The sequence below is a fragment of the Dunckerocampus dactyliophorus genome, chromosome 5 (assembly GCF_027744805.1).
Source record: "Dunckerocampus dactyliophorus isolate RoL2022-P2 chromosome 5, RoL_Ddac_1.1, whole genome shotgun sequence".
NCBI lineage: Eukaryota > Metazoa > Chordata > Actinopteri > Syngnathiformes > Syngnathidae > Dunckerocampus > Dunckerocampus dactyliophorus.
The window spans coordinates 1,942,396-1,965,501 of NC_072823.1; the positions used below are offsets into that span (position 1 = coordinate 1,942,396).

Consider the following 23,106-nt stretch of genomic DNA (forward strand, 5'->3'; position numbering starts at 1 on the left):
GAACAACCTCAGCAATGAGTTTGCGGAAGACCTGGACAACAGACTGACTGCCCATAGACCTTTGACTGGCTGCTCGACACAAAGGTGGGAGCAGCTCAAATTTCTGGTGACGGAACGAGCGCACTGGTTTGATGCAAACATCAAGACACTTCAAGCCGTCAAGCAGAAGGCCTTCCTTATGTGGCAGAATGATAACTCCTCCATCTCGAAGCGTGGACGCTTCAAATACATCCAGACTGGCCCAAAAAGCACTGCGTAAAATGCAAGACGAATGGTGGCAGAAGAAGACAGGTGAAGTCCAAAAATACAAACCAGACAAACCAGCCTGGGTCAAGCACCCGGTATGGATGGGATCCCAGTGGAGCTCTTCGAGTCAGCTGGTCCTGTGGCCTGAGGGGCTTTTCACTCCCCCTCGCCAGCATCTGGGAAGAGGAAGCCCTGCCCAAGGACTTCAGGGATGCCACAGTCGTCCCCCTACTTAAGAATAAGGACAGCAGGTCTAACTGTAGTAACTACCGGAGCATATCCCTCATCTCTATTGCTGGGAAAATCCAGGCTAGGGTCATCCGAAACCACCTGATCACCAACGCCACCACCAAGAAGATTGTTCGCTGATGACTGTGCCTTTATGGCCCACACAGAGCCTGACCTCCAACTAATAGTAAGCAAGTTTGCTGAAGCCTCCCATCTCTTCGGTCTTACCATCAGCCTCAGCAAGACAGACGTAATGTTCCAAGCATCGCCTCCTCCATCCATCGCCATTGAGGGTACCCAGGTGAAGATGGTGGACGACATTAAGCACCTTGGCAGCACCATCAGCATTGACTGCAGCTTAGATAAAGAGATCAACGTCAGGATCTGCAAAGCCAGCCAAGCACTAGTCCGTCTGTGAGCTTGTGTTCTGAACCAGCACAACATCAGTTTTTCTACAAAGCTCAAGCTGTACAGAACTGTTCTACTCACAAGTCTCCTATACGAAGGGGAAGGCGTATAAAAGACACCTCAAACAGCTGAGGTATATCCTTAACATCCACTGGCAAGAACGTGTCACAAACATTGAAGCCCTTGACAAAGCCGAGATGACCAGTATCGAAGCCATGATCCTGAAAAATCAGTTGCGTTGGGTGGGTCAGCTGATCAGGATGACCGACTACAGGCTGCCCAAGCAGCTCATGTATGGAGAAACATGCTCTGGCAAGCTACACCAAAGCAAACCATGCAAAAGATTCAAAGACTGCGTATGTTCATCATTAGCTACAGTGGCGTCCCGACCAAACACCTAGAGACCAATGTGGACAGTACAGGCTGGCGCTCCCTCACAAGTTGAGCACAAAAAAACTTTGAGGAGACACGGCTAGCGGCTGTGACAGAGAAAGGAGAAAGAAGGCCTCTGTTGCTGACCCAGACAATCCCGGTCAATTCTCTTGCCTCCACTGCAACCATGTCTGCCGCTCAGGGATCGGAATGTACAGCCATCTGCGGGCCCACACCAAGAGAGGACAACCTACATGAGGACAGTCATCATCGGACCGATGGACAACCAAGAGAGAATCAAGTTCATTTGTTTTATGGCAGCTTTACATTCAATATTTCTGCCGAGCACAACACGTTGCCTGTTCATTGGAGAAAGGTTTGAGGAAATGAGTTTAAACTGGCTGTTCCAACACGCATGGGAACAGCACAGGTAATTTAATTAAGTCATTATTTTTTATTGCTTTTTAAAAATCAAATATCTTTGTATTTTCAGTTATTGTATGTTTTTTTTTTTTTTTTTTTTTACCACTTCCCATTATTACTACTACACCTACGTACGGCAGGTGTTTAGGTGTGGTGGATGTCCTTAGAGCGCTCATTTGTGTGTATGCTGTGTAAGTTGTGCATGTTTTGCACTGTCAGCTGAAAAGAATGGAAGAGTCCCATCAAGATGCTACGGAGAAGGAAGTTGAAAGGATCCCGGGCTGCTTGAAGAGTTACCATCAAGATGATTGTGAGTTTTAAAGCGGACCACCTTGTTCTTGTGTAATTAAATACCACTGTTTGTGTGTATAACATAACTCTGCTTTAATGACAGCGTCGTCTCCAGTATCATATTAAAAGTTTGTTATTGACCCCAACTCATTTTCACGGACAGTAGAAAACATTTTCCACACGTCTTTTCTTGTCATTGTGAGTTTGAGTTTGTAGAAACATATAAACATACGCCTGTCTGCCCTCTAGTGACTTTTTCTTGTGTTACAGGATGGGTTGGCACGGATGCATCTCCATAGTTATAAGCTGCCTTGTATAGGTAAGTGCATACGTGTACCACTGATTTGTGTTATTTAGAAACAGAAAATAATTTGTATTACGTACATTACTAGGTAATTTTTCAAGTTGTGTTTCAGGTCCTGTGGAGGAGATAGAGATGGAAGCTGGAGCATCATGCAGCCACAATCAGTGCATTATTTCCATCAGCCCAAAGACATGGAAGGTGAACACGATTCCTCCGCTCATGTGTATGTTTCCAGCTATCACACACGTGTCGAGTAGGCACTGTTCTTCATTCTGAGCCTTTTGTCTTCAAGGAGCTTGTAGATGCCTTCGACATCACCGAAGCCATGATTCCGCCTCACAACACTCACTCAGTGATTGGCCAGACAGCATTTTGTACAAGGAAATGAACCTTGTCTTTAGGTATCTCACTTTGTTTTAAAATGTTTGAAATAATACAAATGTTTTGTTGATATTTGTGAATGCCTTAATACTAAGGCATTCACAATCCCGTACTGTAATATCTGTGACTTGTGTGTCTGTGTCTTTAAGGGGAGGGGCTTGGGAAGTGACTGTGCGACGTCACTGGCAAGAGAGCTAGGCTGAGTGCTAGCTGAATGTTAAGAGTAGTTGGAGTGTGGATGCTGGCGTGGGTTGTGCCCTACAGCAGCCCTTGTGTGAATGTGCATTTCTGCAGTGTTCTCCGCTGTTAATAAAGCGATTGAAGTGCGTTGGCGACGTGAATCTCTCCTTCTCCACAACCAGGGGCATTACAGTACGTTATTTTGATGTTTTTAGTCATTTCAATAATAAAAGAGAAGGAACATTGTGAAAACATGTTCAAACGCAAGGCTGGTAAAAAGGTTTACCAAAACTAAGGGTGAAGCAAAACGGCTTGACAGTCCGACATAGCAGGATGCTAGCACAAGAGAAAAGGCAGTACATTGTTCACCTTTTGCAGATTTTTTGAAGTGCAATTTTGCCCTTTTTTTTTTTAAACAGCGAATGAACACGCATTGTGTTCTGCATGCTTGTGGCATGTTAGAGTGATGTCTGTTTTATGTGTCTGTTATTGTAATTACTACTGCTACCAGTAGAAGGTGTTGTATACTCATGTGAGTCCAGTTTGACTCCGTTAACAAAGAGGCACAACAGTCCTGATTGGCTGAGGGAGAACCAGCCCATTGTGCGCTGCGTTCTGATTGGCTGTAGACCATTGTCAATTAATGGTAATGGTTTCACTCCTCTTGAAAATGCACACAAATTACAGTGGAGCTCATCACAAAACAATTCCCAATTCTGCATGTCCAAGAAGGCGTAGCAAGAAGCAAAGCTTATTTAATCCCACTCCTCATCAGTTTCACATCAGATGCAACACATTTGTTCAATGTGCAGCCGACTTTATCATGGTAAGAAATTGATGATAGCTGATGAAATAGTTGACAGAGAATCAATCTCTTTCGTGCAGGACTGCCTGTTACCTGTTGTATGATTGCTCGCTGCTAGTGATCATACATGCTGAATGAAGGCAGAAGTTACGCAGCTGTAGGGCGCCTGGAACAATGTAAATGAATCTTTGGTTCATGGAGGACGACAAGGAAGAATATGTTTTAACAAGGATACAAAAACGCTACAGCCTAACGGCGTCAGGACAAGCCACGATCAGAGGCGTGAGTCACTTAATGTCTTGTGTCCAATCCTGTAAATTGAAAATTAAAGCGAAATTTGAACTTTGAGTGTTTCAACAAGAGAGAAATGTTAACATCTGTCCGAGAAAAGTGTATAAAGTGTACGGTGAGGGGGTTTTCAGCCTGGAAACGTATATATTAATTGTACAAAAATATACTCACTTATTACAGGCTATTTTGGGAACCTATCCTCTGCGATAAACGAGGGAACACTGTCGGCCAAAGTTGCCTCCTTTGGCCAATAAGGACTTGGGAGCGGCTCTTTGCTGTGTTTGTCACCGGCATCCTTCTTCCTGGTCCTCCCACCTCCCCTGGGTGGAGTACTCACAACTCACTCGTCAGCTTTGGCAACCAACCTCCTGTTTCTCCCAGTGGCGAGGGACGACTGTGCTCGAGTTCAATTTTTCGCCATTTGCTGGTGGCCCCGGACTTTTAAAATAATCACAAAGTGAAAATTAAAACAGTCATAGAGTGAAAACCTTTATTAAGTGTTGATATACTCTTAAAGGAATTTCTTAAATTTGTTGTAAGATAAGTCCTCTTTTCCATATATGCTAATTGTATATATATATACAATACTATACTATACTACTATCATCTACAGTATATATCTATTTACACAAAACAGGTGAAGCTAAGTCCATTTCATCTCGACATATTAGATGACACTAAATCCTGTTACCCTGTATGCACTCACGATTTAGCTCAGAAGGGAAGTCAAAGAGAAACACAAGAAGACACATGTAAGATACACAGCAGGACAATTGTGTGTGTGCCGGTGACATTTTGCATCACAAGCAAGCTACTGCACGCAGACCGTGTGGCACATTCACACAGCAGCTATAGTCTTGCAACAGGCAGCCCTCCGATACCCCCGTCACCGTGTCGATACTAGAAAAGACCAAACTGAAGCCATGTGCAAAGTTAGACTGACTTTCAACTTGGAGTCGTTACAACAGGGGTGTCCAAAGGGTGGCCCGCAGCACATTCTGAAAATACAATTTAACAAGAAACAAAAGCAAAAAGATGTCATGTTCTGCTGCAGTTGCAGTGCACTGCTGGTCCTGACGGGGCGGAGTCACCTGCGCACACCTGAGTGCAATCAATCAGGCCACGACGGGAGACTCACCTGTTACCAGGTTGTTACCTTTGCTTCGTGTTGTGCTTCCGTGTGTATAGCTAGCTTTCTGGACATTTGCGCTACAAGCATTCTGTGTGTGGGTACTTTATTCTGCTTGGCTTACTCCAGCATCTCCTTTTGTTGTTCTTGCATTCTTGGTGAGTTGTTTTGCATTTTAAACTTCGCTACTAATTTTCCATCAGCGCCTTTTGTTCTCTAGTTTAGGGTGGCTTCACTTATTTTGTACTTTATTTTTGTACATGTTCTTCCACTCCGTTGGAGTGAGCCCTGTGTATTAAACCTTTTATATACACCACTGGGGTCCAATCACCGGCTTACGCCATTCCGAACAAAAAGGTTGTACTCTAACAAGAAAAGGTTGTAATTTTGCAGGAATAAATTTGTAAAGTTATAAGGAAAAATAATTTTCGTAGCATAAAGATGAAATATTAAAGGAAAATGATATTTTACTGTGCAGCTTCGTAGCTGTAAATATACGAGAATAAAGTCTAAATATATAAAATCATAATTACGAAAATTAGAAAACCCAAGCAGAAATAAATAAAAAAAACAGCTGTAATTTTATGAGAATAAAGTACAAATTTGAAGAGAAAAAAAGTCTTATTGTAATAAGAAAAGTTAGTAGAAAAAAAAAAGATAAAATACGCTTTTTAAAAGAATTGTAATATAAGAAAAAAAAGTAATGATAAGGGAATAAAGCCAAAATATGAGACATAATAAATAAATAAAAACATACAATATATATATATATATATATATAAAGACATAATATTAGGAGAAAAAAATTATAATGATTATTTAAGAAGAAAGTTGAAATATTTGGAAAATGTAAAAAAAAAAAAAAAGTTGACACTAATAATACACTGAAATGTTCTCTGGCCTTTCCATCCTTTCATTTTTCAGCATGTGGCTCTCGGTGGAAAAAATGTGGACACCCCTGTCCTAGAAGCATCTTCATATATTTTATGTACATCCTTACATCTAGATATATTTGAAATGTGAACAGAGAGGGACATACAAATGGTGAAAAGAAGACATCTCTATGTCATAGTCCTCCAGCCTTACATAGTTATGAACACAACAGATTTACTGTACAACAATTCTGAGCTTGTGTGAATAAACTGAGACACAGTGGAACACGCAGAGTTAACATATCGGAAGTTGAATAGAGTATAGTAAACTGGCATATATGCATGTGTGGATTGTACAGAGATGTATGCTGTGTGTGCTCACAACGTAGCTGTACATGTTGCTGCATCCTAACTAGCACTCAGGCCATACTTCTCATTTAGATTACAGTCTATGCCCCTGCCATGGTCTGCCTATCCAAAAGAGGGTTTGCCCTGTAGACACAGTATGTGCACTATGACGGGCTCTAAGTGCTGGAGATGATGTAAGGGGCTGCAAGCAAACAAGATGACAAAAACTGGGGATTTCTTCTTTTTTTTTTTGTAGGGCTGGTTGGGTTTCTCCTTTCTTCTCCTCCTGTCAGCTGATGTTGAAGGGATGGTTCTTTGCGGAAACACTGAGCATGGAAGCCTGGAAATATGACAAATACACACTTAACAGCAAAAACACAAGTCATCCATTCATTTTGGGCGCACTGGAGCCCATCCCAGCTGACTTTGGTCGAGAGGGGGGGCTCATCGCAATTAAAAAAAAAAAGGAGAAAAATTATAATTCTACATGCAGAAACTGTGCAAAATACAGCAATCCACTGTTGATGAGTACATTTTGGCGAAGCAGGATTCCTTATTCATAAAAAGAATATTTTTGTAGTGAGAGCATAGAAAACTTCTTTCCCACGCATTTACAAAATACATGTTTCAACATTATGAGAGCCCTCTAGATCGGAAATAACACCCCTATAGTCACCTTTACCCTCACATGACCCAATATAGTAGACATACTACGAGAAAATAAGACATAAATAGGACATATGCTCGTGTGTGTTGCTATAAATGTGTTCCTGAGGGGAGCTTAGTGGGGGGCAGACAGGAAGTGGCGTCGGGGGTTCAGAGTTGAGTTTTAGCTTGGCGTGGGTTCCAGCCGCAACAGTAGCCAGTGTTAGGTGTCACTGTGTCTGTCAGATCATTCAAGCCTGCAATAAACGCCTGTTGCTCCGGCGATCCAATCTGGTGCTTGTGTGTCTCACTGAACATTACAGTAACACTGCTGACACCTATTGACCAGTGTAGAATACTACATATCATCGCAGCGTTTTTGAATGTGACTTCTGAATGCCTTATCTTGCTTAATGTTGGCAACAAGAAGGAGAAACTGAGTGAAAAAACTGCCAACTCAGACACACCTGATTGAAGGCAGTCAGAAGACGCTGTGATGAAAAGACGCTGGTCACTAGGTGTCAGTAATGTTACTGTAATGTTCCGTGACATCTCAACTGCCAGACTAACAGGCTTTTATTGCAGGTTTGAATGATCTCACGACAGTCACAATGATAATAACATCATCATAACATGGGCTACTCTTGCGGCTGTAACTCACGCCGAGCTAAAACTCAACTCTGAGCCCCCGATGTCACTTCCTGTCCAAAACCTGTCTGAACGCATTTATAGCAACACACATGAGTTTTATTTGTCTTAAATGGCTTATTTTCTGTTATTAAGTCTACTATATTGGGTAATTCGAACATCAAGGTGACTATATGGGTGTTAATTCATGTCTAGCAGGCTCTAATAATGTGAAAAAACTTACTTGGAAGGTCGTAAACAGTTACAACAGTTACGGTTTTCAGTGCTCCATCCATCCATCCATCCATTTTCTATATCGCTTCATCCTCATTAGGGTCGCGGGGGCATGCTGCAGCCTATCCCAGCTGACTTCGGGCGACAGGCGGGGTACACCCTGGACTGGTCGCCAGCCAATCGCAGGGCACATATAGACAAACAACCATTCACACTCACATACATACGGACAATTTAGAGTCACCAATTAACCTCACCTGCATGTTTTTGGGAATGTGGGAGGAAGCCGGAGTACCCGGAGAAAACCCACACGCACACGGGGAGAACATGCAAACTCCACACAGAAATGCCCAGGGGAGAATCCAACCCAGGTCTTCCCGACCTCCAGGCTGTTCCTGTATTGGCCAACGTGCTAACCACTAGACCACCGTGCGGCCTGTTTTCAGTGCTCAGCTCTGAAAATATTCCATTTATAAATAAGGATCCTACTCTGCAGAAATGTACTCATCACGGTCGGGTCTGGACGCGATAAACGATGGCTGACTGTACAGTATACCACTGTACAGTATACCCAAATGTAAACTACGTCTTTTCTTACTTACCCACATGTTTTTTAAGCATTGCCTCCCTCTGAAAAACAGAAGCAGAGAGACAAGACTAAAATGCATCTGCACCCTCTCAAGGTCATGCTATTATTAGACTCCCACTTTCACACATTGCCAAAAGCACCTTTCACATTTACTGCTTTTATTACTGGCATACACCAGCAGAGGGCACAATGGTTGCGCTTATTGGTGCGCTGTCATGTAATCAAGCTCCTACACTATAAAAGCTTTCATGTTGGTGTCATCATCAGCTCCATCATCCTCACCCTTGCTCTCTGCCAGCAGCTCCTCCGTCATGAGGCCGTCCTGTCGATTCCCAAGGACAAAGGCCAGGAAGGAGAGAATGAGGGCGTCCAGGATGCCCATGATGGCCAATATGTAGGCCCAGCGCATGGAGCAAGCGCCCAGGCTGTATTTGTCCGTCTGCTCACCGCACATCCGCCGGACCTCATCGCTATCCCAGCCGTCGGGGTAGATCATACATCCCAGGACCAGACACACACCTGCAGAGAGAGAACATAGGTCCGACATGGTGAAAAGATGAGGCAAGGGGGTGAAGTGACCAGTTTGGCAGAACTGTGAAAGTCAGTGAACAGTCAGTGAAACTCAAGCCTTCGTCTAATTGTGAGTCAGTGACACTCCAGGGGTTTCTGCTACATGTAATGGATCGTGGCACACCGCCACGGTAAAATAAAAGCCGCCACACCTCAGAAATTGTTGGGTTTTTTTCCCCCGTGAAAACAATGTTAAGTAATACATTGTATGAATGGACATATATGCTATATCAGGGGTGCCCATTACGGAGCTCACGCAGGTAGTGTGGGTCGCATGTCACCCACATCATAACCGTCACTTTGTAGATGTCATGTGACATCAGTCAGGTGACATTAAGTCTCCTCCTGAGTTGGGACAAAGTAGCCCACAGGCTAAAACAGTGCGAGCACCCCTGTGCTGTATAGATACGTGTATAGCCTATTTACATATTGACCACAAATAGTTTGAAATAAAATATCAAATATCATAGAAAATGTGCAATATTTTCAAACACGTGCACCGGATTGCCTGTCTGCCCTATTGGCACTTGGATATGGAGAGAGAGAAAAGGCCGAGAGAAAGGTATCTAAAGTTAATGAATGCATTCTTGTTCAAGCCTGTGAAAACGGCTCATGTTGACATTATTACCGACAGTAAATTTAAATATTAAACATGTCACGGGGTGGCGATGCGCCGATTATAGGATCCCAGAATGCAGAGACAAAAACTTCCGTGTAGCAAAATGTATTCACAAAACCACACAGGATGGAATAACAAAAATGATACAGAGCAAAAGGGTTGACAAAAACTCTGGGCAGAGCTGCGGGACAAAAATACATACAACAGAAGAACTAAAAGCGCTGCACACAGGAATAAAAAAAATAACAAAAACACACTGCAGACAAAAGGTCTGACAGGGAAAAAGGATAGCAACAAAATAGCTGCTGAAAAAAAACTAGCAGTGTACAAAAACTCAACTGCTGCTAATAAAAGCAAACAGGAACCTACAAGTGCTCACAGTAAACAAGGCAGGATGACCAGAAAGCTAGAATGCTAAGCAATGCAAGAGCAACAAGACGAAGGCGGGTAACGTGGAGAGACAATCTGGCTACAGGTAATGCAGGGAATAAGTAGTCCGAGGCTGATTGAAAACAGGAGTGTCGGAGCTCCTCGAACAGGTCGGTAGGTGTGCTGCAACAACAGACAGTTAGGCGGCAGCAGAGCAGCACCCTGGCTCATGACAAAAAAATTGCTATCGGTCCGCCTCCCATGCAGCCCACCACCACAGCTTCAAAGCTTCCTAGGGGACACCCTGCACTCGTGGGCCAAGTGAGTGTATCGTTCGGGCAACCGCTGACGTTGACTTAAGTGGCACCTTTTAATCATAGAAGAACGTTATGGACCGGAACACGTGTCAAACTGGTGCCCTGGAGGGCCGAGACGCTGCAGGTTTTCTCTCCAACCAGTTTCTTCAGCAGGTGATTTAATTGATGAGCTCCTTCCCTCAAACTGAAGGTGTTGATCATTAAAATCACCTTCTTTAGTGACTAGCTGGAAAGAAAACCTGCAGTGTCTCGGCCCTCCATGGCACCAGTTTGACACCCCTGGACCGGAATGTGCTGAGTTGCTTGATGGTTGGCAACACTCATCCAGGTTCCACTGTAAGAACAGATGTGAATTTGCAGCTTTCCATACTCCAGACACAATATAATATAATAATATGCTACACAGAAGAACATCTGAAGGTGTGGAGGGAAAAAGAAGCCCACTGCACAGTTTTTCCAGAGTGCATTACACATTAATAATACAAGTACAATTTCCACTTCATTATTCCCATTACTCCCTTTCTCACATTGCAGTGTTTGCTGTGTTTGAGGTTGAAAGTTATCTTTGATGGTCACCTCGCTTCTTTACGTCCTGCTTACCTCTTTTACGGATGGGCCTTTTAAATATAAATGTGATCTGTAATTGCACTGCATCCATTTTCTCTTTGGCCCATTTTACAATAAATTGCTCTTCACGTACAGCTGCCCACATATTGGCATGAACACACACGCACACACGCTTGCACGGAGCCAATGTTGGGGTTCATTGTGGATGCAAAACGTTCTCCACAGCCTCATGCGGCACCATTAAAGTAAGGTCCAGCCAGTAAATCTGTGTAGGAGTTGAATAGGTTGCCAATACAGGTGTGAAAAAGTGTTTGCCCCCTTCCCGATTTCTTTTTTTTTTCACGTTTGTCAGGGGACAATTAAGTAAAGTGTAAAGGCTTCTCAAAACAAAATCCGTTGAAAAGATTGATACATTTGCGCCACAAAAATGCCTTCTCAAAAAATCAATCCTCACAAAACACTCTGCGTTATATTTGTCGGCTGTGCGTTCATGTGCACGTGACGAAGACACTCGCATCTTCTTCCGCTACGGAACACATACGTAAACAAGATGGCCACAGTAGATGCGAGCGTCTGTCACGATCTGGAGCTGTCGGAAGCTTGACCCCCGGGATGCAGAGACAGAGGCGGCAGCGTGCAAAAAAGAGTCTTTAATAAAGCACGAGCAGGTGCAGATACTCACAGTTGTACAGGAACAAAACAACAGGCGACAGAGGGAAAGGCTGTGTGAAATAACACAAGTGGTACTAACCGCAGGTACGTGATGGCACAGGCGGGGTGACCAGAGGCAATGAACCAGCGCCGTACTCGAGGTGGTGCTGGGCTTTGAAACCCCACTAACTGTAATCACTGCCAGCTGCACAGCAACCACCTGAAGTGAAGTGGCTACAGTTTCCTCCCAGCAGGAAGTGCAGCACCCCAAAGTAAGAGCACAGGACAGGAAGTGCTCGCCCCTGTCTTTTTTTCTTTAATACAGAATTTCAACTTCAAGCGACTAAAATGATGTTGTTACGTGATGACGTAACGGCTCGACGGCTAGTGCTCTCGACTCTCAGTCTGCGGACCTTGGCTGGAGTCTGACCCACCAGGACTTGATGAACTGGCCGACTGAGACGGGTTATCGACATAAAGGGGGTCAAATTAAACTGCTTCCCATGTATTTCAAGATGTTTCAGTGAAAGAAGTAACTGCGAGTGGAATGACACGGCAGTGCATGCAGCAGACAAATATAAAAGAGCAGAGCATCCTCCTCGAGCTCCCCCATGGCTGTAACTGTCATAACAAATTCCTGCAGACCCACGAGCTCACACAGCAAACATTCAGACACGAGCTCTGATTCAGGTGGACAGCGAGCTCACCAAGAGGCATGAAAACGCCGTTTCCACCCCCCTTTGCATCCTTAAACGGGCAAGGAAGTGATCTAACGCTTCTTGATTAGACAAGAAGCGGTCACGGGTGTCTTCGAGTCAAGTGGAACTTTTCACTGGCGCTGTACTTTAGCAAACGGAAACGTGAACGCCTCCAGCCGTTAGAAGATAACAAGGCCTTTTTGTTGGTGTCTGATTTAAGTCAGACGTGACAGGCTGTGCGGTTGGCACCGTGTCACTCACTTTACTGTATGGCAGCCTGCCACACGTCCTCTACTATCCTGTGCGTGATTCAGACCCAGCTCAGGTCTTGATGTACACGCATTGTGACCGCTGAGCCCAAGGTGAGGTGACTCTCCCGCATGTGCATACACATGATACCTGCTGTCACTGATTGGCTGACACAGTGGAGGTTGTATATGGAAAACAATGGCGGGACATAAACCACGATGAATTTTTTTATTTTTCGCTTTAAATTTGGCGCTGTCTGCTCACCCTCGCTCACAATCACATGTCTGGCTTGTTGTTACATCTCCGTACAGCGATGGCATCGTCACTCAGCTATGTCAGAAGCACTTCTGATCGACAACGCCACGGTGCAAACGGACAGACTGTCATCAAACCAAAACGCCAGTCTCACAATAAACAGCAAAATAAATAATATAATAAACAGCAGAACACATAACAGGTAACAACGACTAAGTGCTAACAACAAACGCGTTACTTTAACTGCTGCAGTATTTACTAAGCGCTCACAAGGCATGCTGGGTTCTCCAGCAGCAGCTTCAATATAGGAGGGGTACACCGATTACAATTTTCTGGCCGATCACCAATTTTTAAAAAACCTGATCTGCCGATTCCGATTTCGGCCGATATCGATTTTTTAATAAATAACTGACAGCGTGCACCTTCACTGTTCTTTTTTTGTTGAAAAACATTGAGCAATGCGGGGCCGCACGGTGGTGTAGTGGTTAGCATGTTGGCCACACAGTAACAGTCTGGAGATGGGGAAGTCCTGGGTTCGATTCTCCCCTGGGCATTTCTGTGTGGAGTTTGCATGTTCTCCCCGTGCGTGGGTTTTCTCCGGGTACTCCCACATTCCAAAAACATGCATGTTAGGTTCATTGGAGACTCTAAATTGTCCATAGGTATGAATGGGAGTGGTTGTCTATATGTGCCCTGCCATTGGCTGGTGGCGACCAGTCCAAGGTGTACCCCGCCTGTTGCCCAAAGTCAGCTGGGATAGGCTCCAGCATGCCCCAAGGACCCTAATGAGGAGAAGCGGTATAGAAAATGGATGGATGGATAGACAATACAAACTTGTTGCTTTAACTCCACGTGAGGAAAATTTTCGAAAATTGCTGTCCAAACGACTAAATTACATCAGTTCCTTTAGTCTTTTATTTTTCACATTTTAAAAATAAACAAAACTTGCACGACAGGTTACACCGCAGACCTGATTTGAGCCTCTTATCAAAAAACTAAGCGCACAGCGACCTAAAATGGCTGGACGCCATAGTTTTCCTCATAGCTGGGGGCAGGCATCCTTTGGATTCGAACGAATCTGGTTTCGATTCTGAGTCCTCGTTACGATTCTGGTGCCTAACGATTCTCGATTTTGATGCTTTTAAGAGGCATGGTCTTAAAAGTTTGCATGGTTTAGGTGAGGGCAGTAACCAGAGTTCTTTTTGGATGAAATGTCTGAAATTCCATCCATCCATCTTCTATTTTGCGTATCCTCCCAGCGGGTATGCTGGAGCCTATCCCAGCTTACTTTGGGTGAGAGGCAGGGTGCACCCTGGACTGGTCGCCAGTCAATTGCTGGCGACCACATATAGACAAACGAAGTGCGGAGGGAAGTGAAAAATGAAAGTGAAAGGCATTTTGCACCGAGACAAAGTGCAAAATCTCAACATCTGACAAAAAGTCAGCCAATGAAGAAGTATTATCACGTATTTAGAAATGATTGCCGAAGCATGATGAGTGATATGGCAGCCAGGTCACACCAGTCTTCTACATGCTTGCCGTTGCTGAGTTTTGTCACTCAGGGGGAGGGCACTGAATTGACGGCCCAGAAAGCCTTCCTCCTTTCTGATTGGTCACTTTAAACACCTGCTGTCTCCGGGTCAGAGCCAATCTGAGCCGAAGTCTGGATGGTCATCATGGCCTACTTTCTCCTTTCCACGCAGTAAGCCAGTAAACCATCACAATTACTCTGAAGTCGTTCGATAAATCCTGAATGTAAATATTGACCTCTTCCTCAACTTACCTCCTTTCCCTCTGACATCTCAATCTTACATTCTCGGACAAATTCTGCCAGCATGATGACGCGCCCTACTCTGCCTTGGATTGGCTCTGACCTGGAGACAGTAGGCATTTAAAGTGACCAATCAGAAAAGAGGGGCTTTGCAGCGCCCGCCCCAGAGCGGCAAAACTCAGAAGGCACAGGAAGTGGCTGCACGCAGCGGATTATGGTTTTTATGTGCTGTATTGCACGCCACAGAATGAGACGTGGGTTTTTTTGTGGAAAAAATGTCCTGTTTTCTGAGAAAAAAATGAAACACAGTGTTCCCTCGTTTCTGCAGGGGATAGGTTTCCCAAATAGCCCGCAATAAGTGAAATCCGTGAAGTAGACAACTGTATTTGTTTAGAATTATTATATACGTTTTAAGGCTGTAAAACCACTCACCATACACTTTCCTCAGACAGGCATTAGCATTTCCTCACATTTCTCTCTTGTTTAAACACTGTCAAAGTTCACATTTCGGTCAAATTCTAATGAACCTACTTGGTTGGATACAGGAAATATCTGTCATGTTCTGTGTGCTGCTCTGCTGCCCTCTGTCTACCACGTGTTGCAGCACACCTCTGAGCCACCGGGAGGACCTAATTCAGCACACCTGGGTCTCATTAACTGGCTTCTTAAGCTGTGGTCTGACAAGCTTCCAGTGCCAGATTGTTAGCTGACTACCCACAGAGACCTGCTCCTCCCAGCAACTCCAGTCACTCAGTGCATTCTGCTTTCTGGTCATTTCCTTGCCAAAAGTTCTGTACGTACTTGTTCCCTGCTTGGCTTCCTCCAGCAGCGGTCTATCTTTGTTCTGCGTCTCCTGCTAGTTTTTTGTCAGCAGCTCTTTTCCTTTGCATTTTTTTATCTTTTCCTCTTGCTTTGTTCCCGTGCTTCTGGCAGCGTCTTTCGTTCCAGTTAGTATTTCCCTGTGACTAGGTCCGGGTGTATGAGAGTGTAACCCCCCGCTGAATGCACTGTAGCTCTGGGTGGTGCAGGTCTCCTGAGCTCTGCGTTGTGTTTAATGGTGGTAATAAACAGGAGACTTGGAGCTTCTTGCAGTGACACCATTTACTCCTGGTGTGAGACAATGTGCATTGGTCACTACCGTGAGGGTTGTTACAGACTCGGGTCACAGGGCTGATGAACTCAATTAAACATGAACAATGTATAATATGGATTACATAAACAATAATAAACACGTACCTGGTGTGAGACAATGTGCACTGGTCACTACCGTGACTACAATGACAATGAATTACATTAGCATCGTAGCTAAGCATACCATGGCATAGGAGAGCGCTCCTCTACTCACCTGGGGTCAAAGGGCTGATGAACTAAAGCTGCAGTAACACTCTGCCCTATATATAGCCCACGAGTGAGAGAGGGCGCTATTGAGTCGTTATTCCAACCACTATTAGAACAAGTGGAATCACAATAACCAAAGTAAACCTGTTAGATGAGTTGTACTTTGTTTTTTCTGTTTTGTCATTTTTGGCAACCCACATTTTTGGAATCAACTTTGTTACACGGACTGCTTTGTCTCTGCGTTTTGGGATCCAACCCGGTGGCCTGTGGCCAATCCTAACAATATCAATCAAAACTGTAGTACTTGTCACGTTATGGCTGGTGAGTGTAGTATCATATGTACCGTAGTAGTAAAAGTAAAAAAAATAAGAGAGTAAACGGCTAATTCAGAGTCAGTCTTAGAGTTCCTTTACTGTCATGATATTTTTACTTGGGAATCGTAGCATTTGCTGTACCAGATCCTTCTGGGTGCCTGCTGCATGCCATCATGAATTTTACATAGCCCAGAAGGCTCGAGTGGAGGCACAGGAAGAAGAATAGTACCGCGCCTTAGAGTGATAGCATCGGGAGAGGAAGCAGAATGGAGGACGCTCACACTCCCACTATGCACATGGCTGGTGTGTGCTGGCCTCTTGTGATTCCACAAATAGCAAGTGGCAAGAAAAGGGGCACATGTGTCCTTCATTGACTTTTTAGCCTGGAGTCAACTACGCCACAAACACAGCAGCAGCAGGCGCATTCCAGAAGCGCCGCATCCTCTTACGTAACAAATTCACAGCGCGTCGACACAGTTCATATCTATGCAGTGTTGCAAACTGCAATGAAGGAAAATCAGAAAACTTATGTAATCAGAAGAAAATATTACAATGTACATGTTTTAAAACATTCACTGTGATTGGCTGGCAACCAGTCCACGGTGTACCCCAGCTGGGATGGAGTCCAGTGATGACAATGAATGAATGAACGAATGGTAATCAACCCTGGGCAAGACAACCCATTCAGTACCGGTCATTTGAGACCAGGGGTAGGCAACCCACGGCGCCGGAGCCACATGCAGCTCTTCAGCCTCCTTGTTGTGGGTCCTTTAGGTCGTGACCAATTATTTAATAAAACAGTTGATTCTATATCGTGGAGTTTGAAGTGAAACTTTAAAAGTCCATTTTAAATTGTTTTTAATAATGAATCAATTAAAATATGCGCCACATCCAGGTTGATGGCCCTCGCCTTTACCTGCTTCTTGAGCGTACGATCCCCGCAGTAAGCTAACCATGAATGCATTAAAAAAAGACATAATTCATCAAGACAGGTCACAAATGAGAGCCTACAGTCCTGTTTCTAACTCACTATGATTAGGGCAGCTGTTTAATACCATCGTGGTGCCTATCTAGCATAATTCGCGCAGCGCTATGCTAATTTTCCGCTAGAAATAATATCTTACTGAAAGAAGAAAAGACCCGTCAAGAAACGTTTCTAAATTTATGTTTACTTTTTAAAAAAATGCCAACGATACGTCTTTTTTGTTATATTAAAGTGGGCTAGGTTTTTTTTGTGTGTTTGTTTCATTTTGAAAGATGACAAAAACTCACTACCTTTGCGGCTCCCGGCTATTTTTCTTGAGCGTAGGACGGGCCCTTTTGGCTCTTTTGATAGTTAAAGTTGCCGACGCCGTTTTAGACGATTTTGATTGATCCTTCAGGGCAGACAGAATATTGTGTTCTAGTGTTATATAAACATGGAACCTATCATAAGAAATATTAGACTCCTGTCTTTCATCAGAAAACAAAGTTTGTTTCTACCTTTTTCTGTTCTTTAGTAATCAGCTTTAGAACATAGGTAAGTTTCAGGACAATATCAGTTCCCGACTAAAAAAAAAAGGAGAAAAACAGCTTTTGTGACAGCTCAAATATCTAAACAACTATACCACAGCATAAAAAAGAGTTGTTTTACAATTTATTTGTAAATGTAACACCATTAACTATGTATTTGGAACTGAACTGTGCGTGTGCATGCGTAAAAATTTTGCTACAATGCGCAGCCTTTTGCACGCTACACTCGTTCTTCCACTTCCTCCTTCCTGTCACGTATGTTTCTTCTATTACAATTCACATGCCGAGCTCATATGAAATGCACTTCTGTCACCTTGTGGTCGTTTTCATGGCTTAAAACTGCTCTAAAAGTGACATCCCTTAGTGTGCAGTTGCGTCATCACCTCTTTTTGCCTCTCGAGCAAAAAACCATATAAATATGTCTTTGGTATTGAATGAGTTAAGACATGAAAGTGATAAAACAGAGTCTTACTTGAATGAAAAATGACGAGCATGTACGTAACGCGAATGGTCTCGGGTCACAGACAAGCCTTACGCGTGGTTTCAAAATTCATACTTCTGATACAAGCGGAAAGTTCACTCAGCTTCCTGTGTATAATCTTATTTTCCTCATGTTTTCTTTACATGGCGACGGTCTGAACCCCGAGGTTTTGTGCGTATTTCTTGAGAAAATTGGGTTTGAGTTTGGAATTCCGACCAACTTCAGGGACTTTAAAAAGTTTTGACCACAATTACCAATCACCAACCACATTCATTCTTAAAGACTTAGTGATCTCATTGGGGATTTTTTTCGTGTTCAAATAAAAATATTGCACTATTAGATGTACAATTTAGTTTTTTTTGTCATTTCATCTCACAGCCTGCATGTCCAGCTCCCACTGTACGACTGTGCTGTCGTGGAAATGCTCCTCATCCTCACTGGCTGTAAAATCTACACAGTCATAGCAGGGAAAGCTTCAGTGATGGCCTTATGCTACCCTTCCATCTTCTCTCAGGAGATCATAAGGACAGGCGGAGAGAAGAGGAGGCGAGAGAGACACATTATGGGGGGAAGGGCGGAGGCGGCACATGTTCCACGCCTGCCTGAATGCAGCCGCTGGCGAGCACCGAGCACCATGCAAACATCCTGAGCACTGGCCACCATATGCCCTGGCCTTTTGGCACTGCTATTTTAAACTTGTGTTCATTTATGTAGTTAACACTCACATCCACGTCCCCGTCTCATTCCCAAACACTGGAATCATGCACGTGGAAAACTGGGCTGCGAGATTCTTGTAGGCTAACGGCAGCTTATGTAAGAGAGACGGTAGGTAGGGCAGATTATTCTCAAACAGCGCTAGCCTGCAGGAGAGTCTGAGAGCAGACCGGCAGATGGTACCGAACTGAAGTGCAGATTTGACTGCAGCACATTGGCTCATTTTCACAAAGAGGCATAGTGAAAGAAAAATCCTATTGACTTGTGAACTCTGAGTGTCATTTGCGAGTACTGCGCCGTGTCGGCATCGGATTTGGTGTTCAGTCTTTCATTCATTATGTCTGCTTTGTCGCGATTCAGCATTGACCACCCCGCAAATTTCCGCCTTTTTGGTCAAAATATTTTTTAATGTGAATTTTTTTTCTCCAAAAACAGGCCGTTTTCCCCCGCAAAAAATGCATCTCATTCACCACAAGTATAGTATATATAATACAGTATAATATACTGTAGTATATGGTATATAGTGAAATACACAACAGAGATGCAACAACATCTGAGCACTTAAAAAACCTGCAGAAAACCCAACGCTCCTCACTGGAATTCAACAAAGACTGAACAAGCACAGTGATTTTATTTTCTGTGTTTTATAGTTTTCAGATAAACTCGCTGTCTGTGTGTGGTTATTTATTTATTTATTGCTTGATTTTATTTGTCTCATTGTCTACATACAGCAGCTGTGCTTGTGTTACAATGCTCTCTTAACACCGCTGACCTGCCAAACAGCGGCATGTGCTGCGTAACGCGCTGTTAATCAATCGATTGGCTGCGCAAGTCAATACGTACTCTCATCATTGGCTGGCCAGTGTTTGTCATTATGTTGTTACCACTTGTTGTCGCCTGTCACTCACCAAGCTGCACTGCAAAACGGCAAAGAATAAAAACAGTAGTACCTCGCATAACAAAACCTCCTTTTACAGAAATTCCACTTCACACAAAGAATTTACAGTATGTAAAGCTTTTGCTTCATATTACAGAAGAAATTCCATATAAAGCGTCAAGTCAGTGCAAGTTTTTTTTTTTCTCAATCAACTTTATTAATGCCTGAAGTCGGTGCAAGTTCAGACTAACTCTTGGTGACGCCTTCTGATGCATCACGCTCCCATTGGCTGATTTTCGGGGCACCGCCTCCGCTCTCATCTCATTGGCTGATTTTCGGGGCACCGCCTCCGCTCTCATCTCATTGGCTGACTTTCGGGGCACCGCCTCCGCTCTCATCTCATTGGCTGAGTTATACAGAGCGTACGTGAGTTTGTGTGAGAGACAGGCTTCTCCCTTCAACCTCCTTCCTCTTCGTAGTCCCCCTGAAACTAACTTAAACAATTAAGTTAAGTTACAAATTAAAATTTTGCACACAGCATTATCGTGTAGTGCGTGTGCGTTTGTCTGTGAGACCAGCTGACTCTTAGACTCCTTGAGTCGCGTTTCGACTCAGGCTAGTCCTCCGCCTCCTTCCTGCCTCCACTTGCGCTCCTGATCAAGACATCTCATGAACGGTAGGATTGTTTTTGTTTTTCAGTTTTATTCATTTACAGTAATCTTATTTATTACCTTATTTTATATTGGAATGTTACTCTACTATGTTTATGCTAACGTTTTCTTATATTTTCCCACCATATTTGGTGGACTTTGAATATTTTGAAGTGCCAAAGTTGTGAGTTTGGGAAGATCTTGGAACGAATTAGGCTATTTACATGTATTTTACGCTTCGTATAACATAAAAACTTTATAACATAGAGGTTCTCGGAACGGATTATTTACATTGTAAATGGGGCGTCTCCTGTAGTTATGTGTGTATTTTATTTACAGTTCAGGTTGGATTTTGTTTTGTTGCGCTGCAAGTTTTTGACAATAAAGCGACTAATTCAACAACACCACAACATATCCACATTAACGCAACGTTTAATCGCAGAAATTTCCTATTTGGATATCAAATTTTAAGTAGAAAAAAGCGGTTGGCCCTGTATGTTGACGTAAGTGAGTGCTTTTTAGTAAGAAGGACACAGCGGACTAGACTCGATTTGGTCCACATAGTCGGGTTGTCGACCAGCAGGTTGCACGGTGTGTGTGTGTGTCATAAAATGATTAAAAGTATAACTTCAGCTGCATTCACAGACTCATTTCACTGAAATAATGAGTGGATAGAATGAGATTAATCCAATCTTACCCATGGCCAGTCCAAGCACTAATGAAGTGTGGGCCGCTCTTCACACTCAACAATTAGGCCTCCTATCAGTCTCCAAATATGAGAGAATGTGTTGCCAAACAGATGGCGTAGGACCGTGATATGCTTTAATTGCGTTCAGATGAATGGTGCATTCAAAAAAGAAAAAAAAAACTGTCATCACTGGTAGTTTTGGGGTTCATGGGCTGGAAAGAGAATCAATTAGCTTCCAGAGATCCAGGGGAGGTGAACATATGTTCTGTCAGCTGCTCGTACACAAATCGGAGACAGTTCTTGTTGGGGACGGTGCAGCAGGAGCATCATTTCACTTCCACAAAGGAAATTTTAGCATCAGAGATCATCTGGCTAGAGACCAAATAGGTTTCTGTCTCATTTGCTGGTGGGACTTTGGCAAGGAGCAGTTCAGTCCCCAGGATAATAACGACGCAATCCCAACAGCAAACACGCCTTTTGCCATCGGGGCCATTAAGTTCAACTATGGTTTAAAAGGGGAGTCCAAACTTTTCCCACCAAGCACCATATAGCAAAAAATTGAAGGATGCAAGCACCACTGTGATGTTTTGTAAACCAACATATATGCTAAGTTGCTGTACAGTCGTCTCTGACATGAGCGTGGTTCGATCATCGCTCCCTCACCATATCGTGTTTTTTCAGAAATGAATTGAATTGACTACACTGAAATGTTGCCTTGATAAAAACAGACTATCCATGAACATAAAATAATAGTAATAGCAGAAAAGATACTTATGTGCGAATACGAATTTACGGCGTGGTCACTGACCTCAATACTGAACAAAGCAAAATTTGTTCTGGACCAAAAATGGCTCCTTGGTATGGTTGGGCGACATGCACCTTAGCATATATCACAATGCGATATGACGATATAATTGAATTCAGCTGAGTCTTGTGTAAAAAGCTCCACACCTTAACCCATTTACCTGTGTATTTCTCTTGGAGATAAATAAAAAGTATCTATTAATAAATACAGTATCTATTTATAAGTAAATCAAATAAGTCTCGAATTGTAAAGCACATTTATTGATTTTTTGGTCGCAAACTGTGGAAGAAGTGCATTTAGTGTTAACCAAACGAAGCGTTTTGTATTTTTGACTGGGTAAGTGCAGACGTGCTCGCTGACTCGAGGGAAAATTCAGCTCATTTTATCACTCGCACACTGATTTGGTCAAGCAGAGTGATGGGCATGGAGGGAGGGACGGGTGAGGGACGAACGCATCCAGTTTAGAGCAGAAGGGAGCCAAAGCTTACGTAACGAGTCCAGAAAGACGCTGCAACCCTCCACTGAGGACAACTGCTGGCAAGGGTGCTGGGGAGCAAGAGTGTCGTTAACATTCTTCGTGAATAGCGACGGGTCGAACAGGGCAGGGTCATCACAGTCACAGAATGACTGGATGATTTGCTGGATGATTTCTTCTGAGGCATTCATTAAATAATCAGCACGGTATCTGACAAAAGTCAGTACACCCCTTGGGCAACCATTTTATGATACAGTCGATGGATGGCCTTTGGACGGGCTGACTCGCATATAAGAGGCTGTCGACATAGCCGGAACTAACCATTGCTTCCATGTTTACTTGAGACGTTCACCAGCTATAGTAAAGGATACATGCACAAATCTTCCTTCTGTCGGTGAGCCCAGCCATCTTCTATGCCGCTTGTACTAATTGGGGTCGCGAGTATGCTGGGGCTATTCGTACCTAATTTAGAATCGGCAATTAACCTAACATGCATGTTTTTTTTTTTTTGGAGGAATCCGGAGTACACAGAGAAAACCCACGCAAGGGGAAAACACAGAGATGCTACACGGAGATTCGCACCCAGATCTTCCCGATCTCTTGACTGTGTGGCTAACATGCTCACCACTAAGCCACCGTGCGGCCCTTTTGGGGAACCATGTAATGAAAATGTAAGCATTTTGTTCGGTGCGATGCAGTATCCAGGGTAAGACTGTCATGCTTTTTTGTTTTGAAGCTTCATTTGTACTGAGCAGTACTGAGGTGCCTGTCTGTTATTTTCTTAGTCGATTAATCGGAAGCTTTTTGTTGCAA

At 43.6% G+C, this 23,106-nt stretch overlaps 1 protein-coding gene across 1 annotated transcript in view; it reads right to left on the reverse strand.

Annotated features, from left to right (window-relative positions):
• Positions 1-4,405: 4,405 nt before the first annotated feature.
• LOC129181556 (LHFPL tetraspan subfamily member 3 protein-like) overlaps positions 4,406-23,106 on the reverse strand; it is a 30,766-nt gene continuing 12,065 nt past the window's right edge. The window contains exons 2-4 of the mRNA XM_054776904.1: positions 8,656-8,892; positions 8,387-8,414; positions 4,406-6,618 (exon numbers count right to left, since the gene is read on the reverse strand). Of these exons, the coding sequence (XP_054632879.1) occupies positions 8,398-8,414; positions 8,656-8,892 (254 nt within the window). The 3' untranslated portion in view covers positions 4,406-6,618; positions 8,387-8,397. The remainder of the gene's footprint in view (positions 6,619-8,386; positions 8,415-8,655; positions 8,893-23,106) is intronic.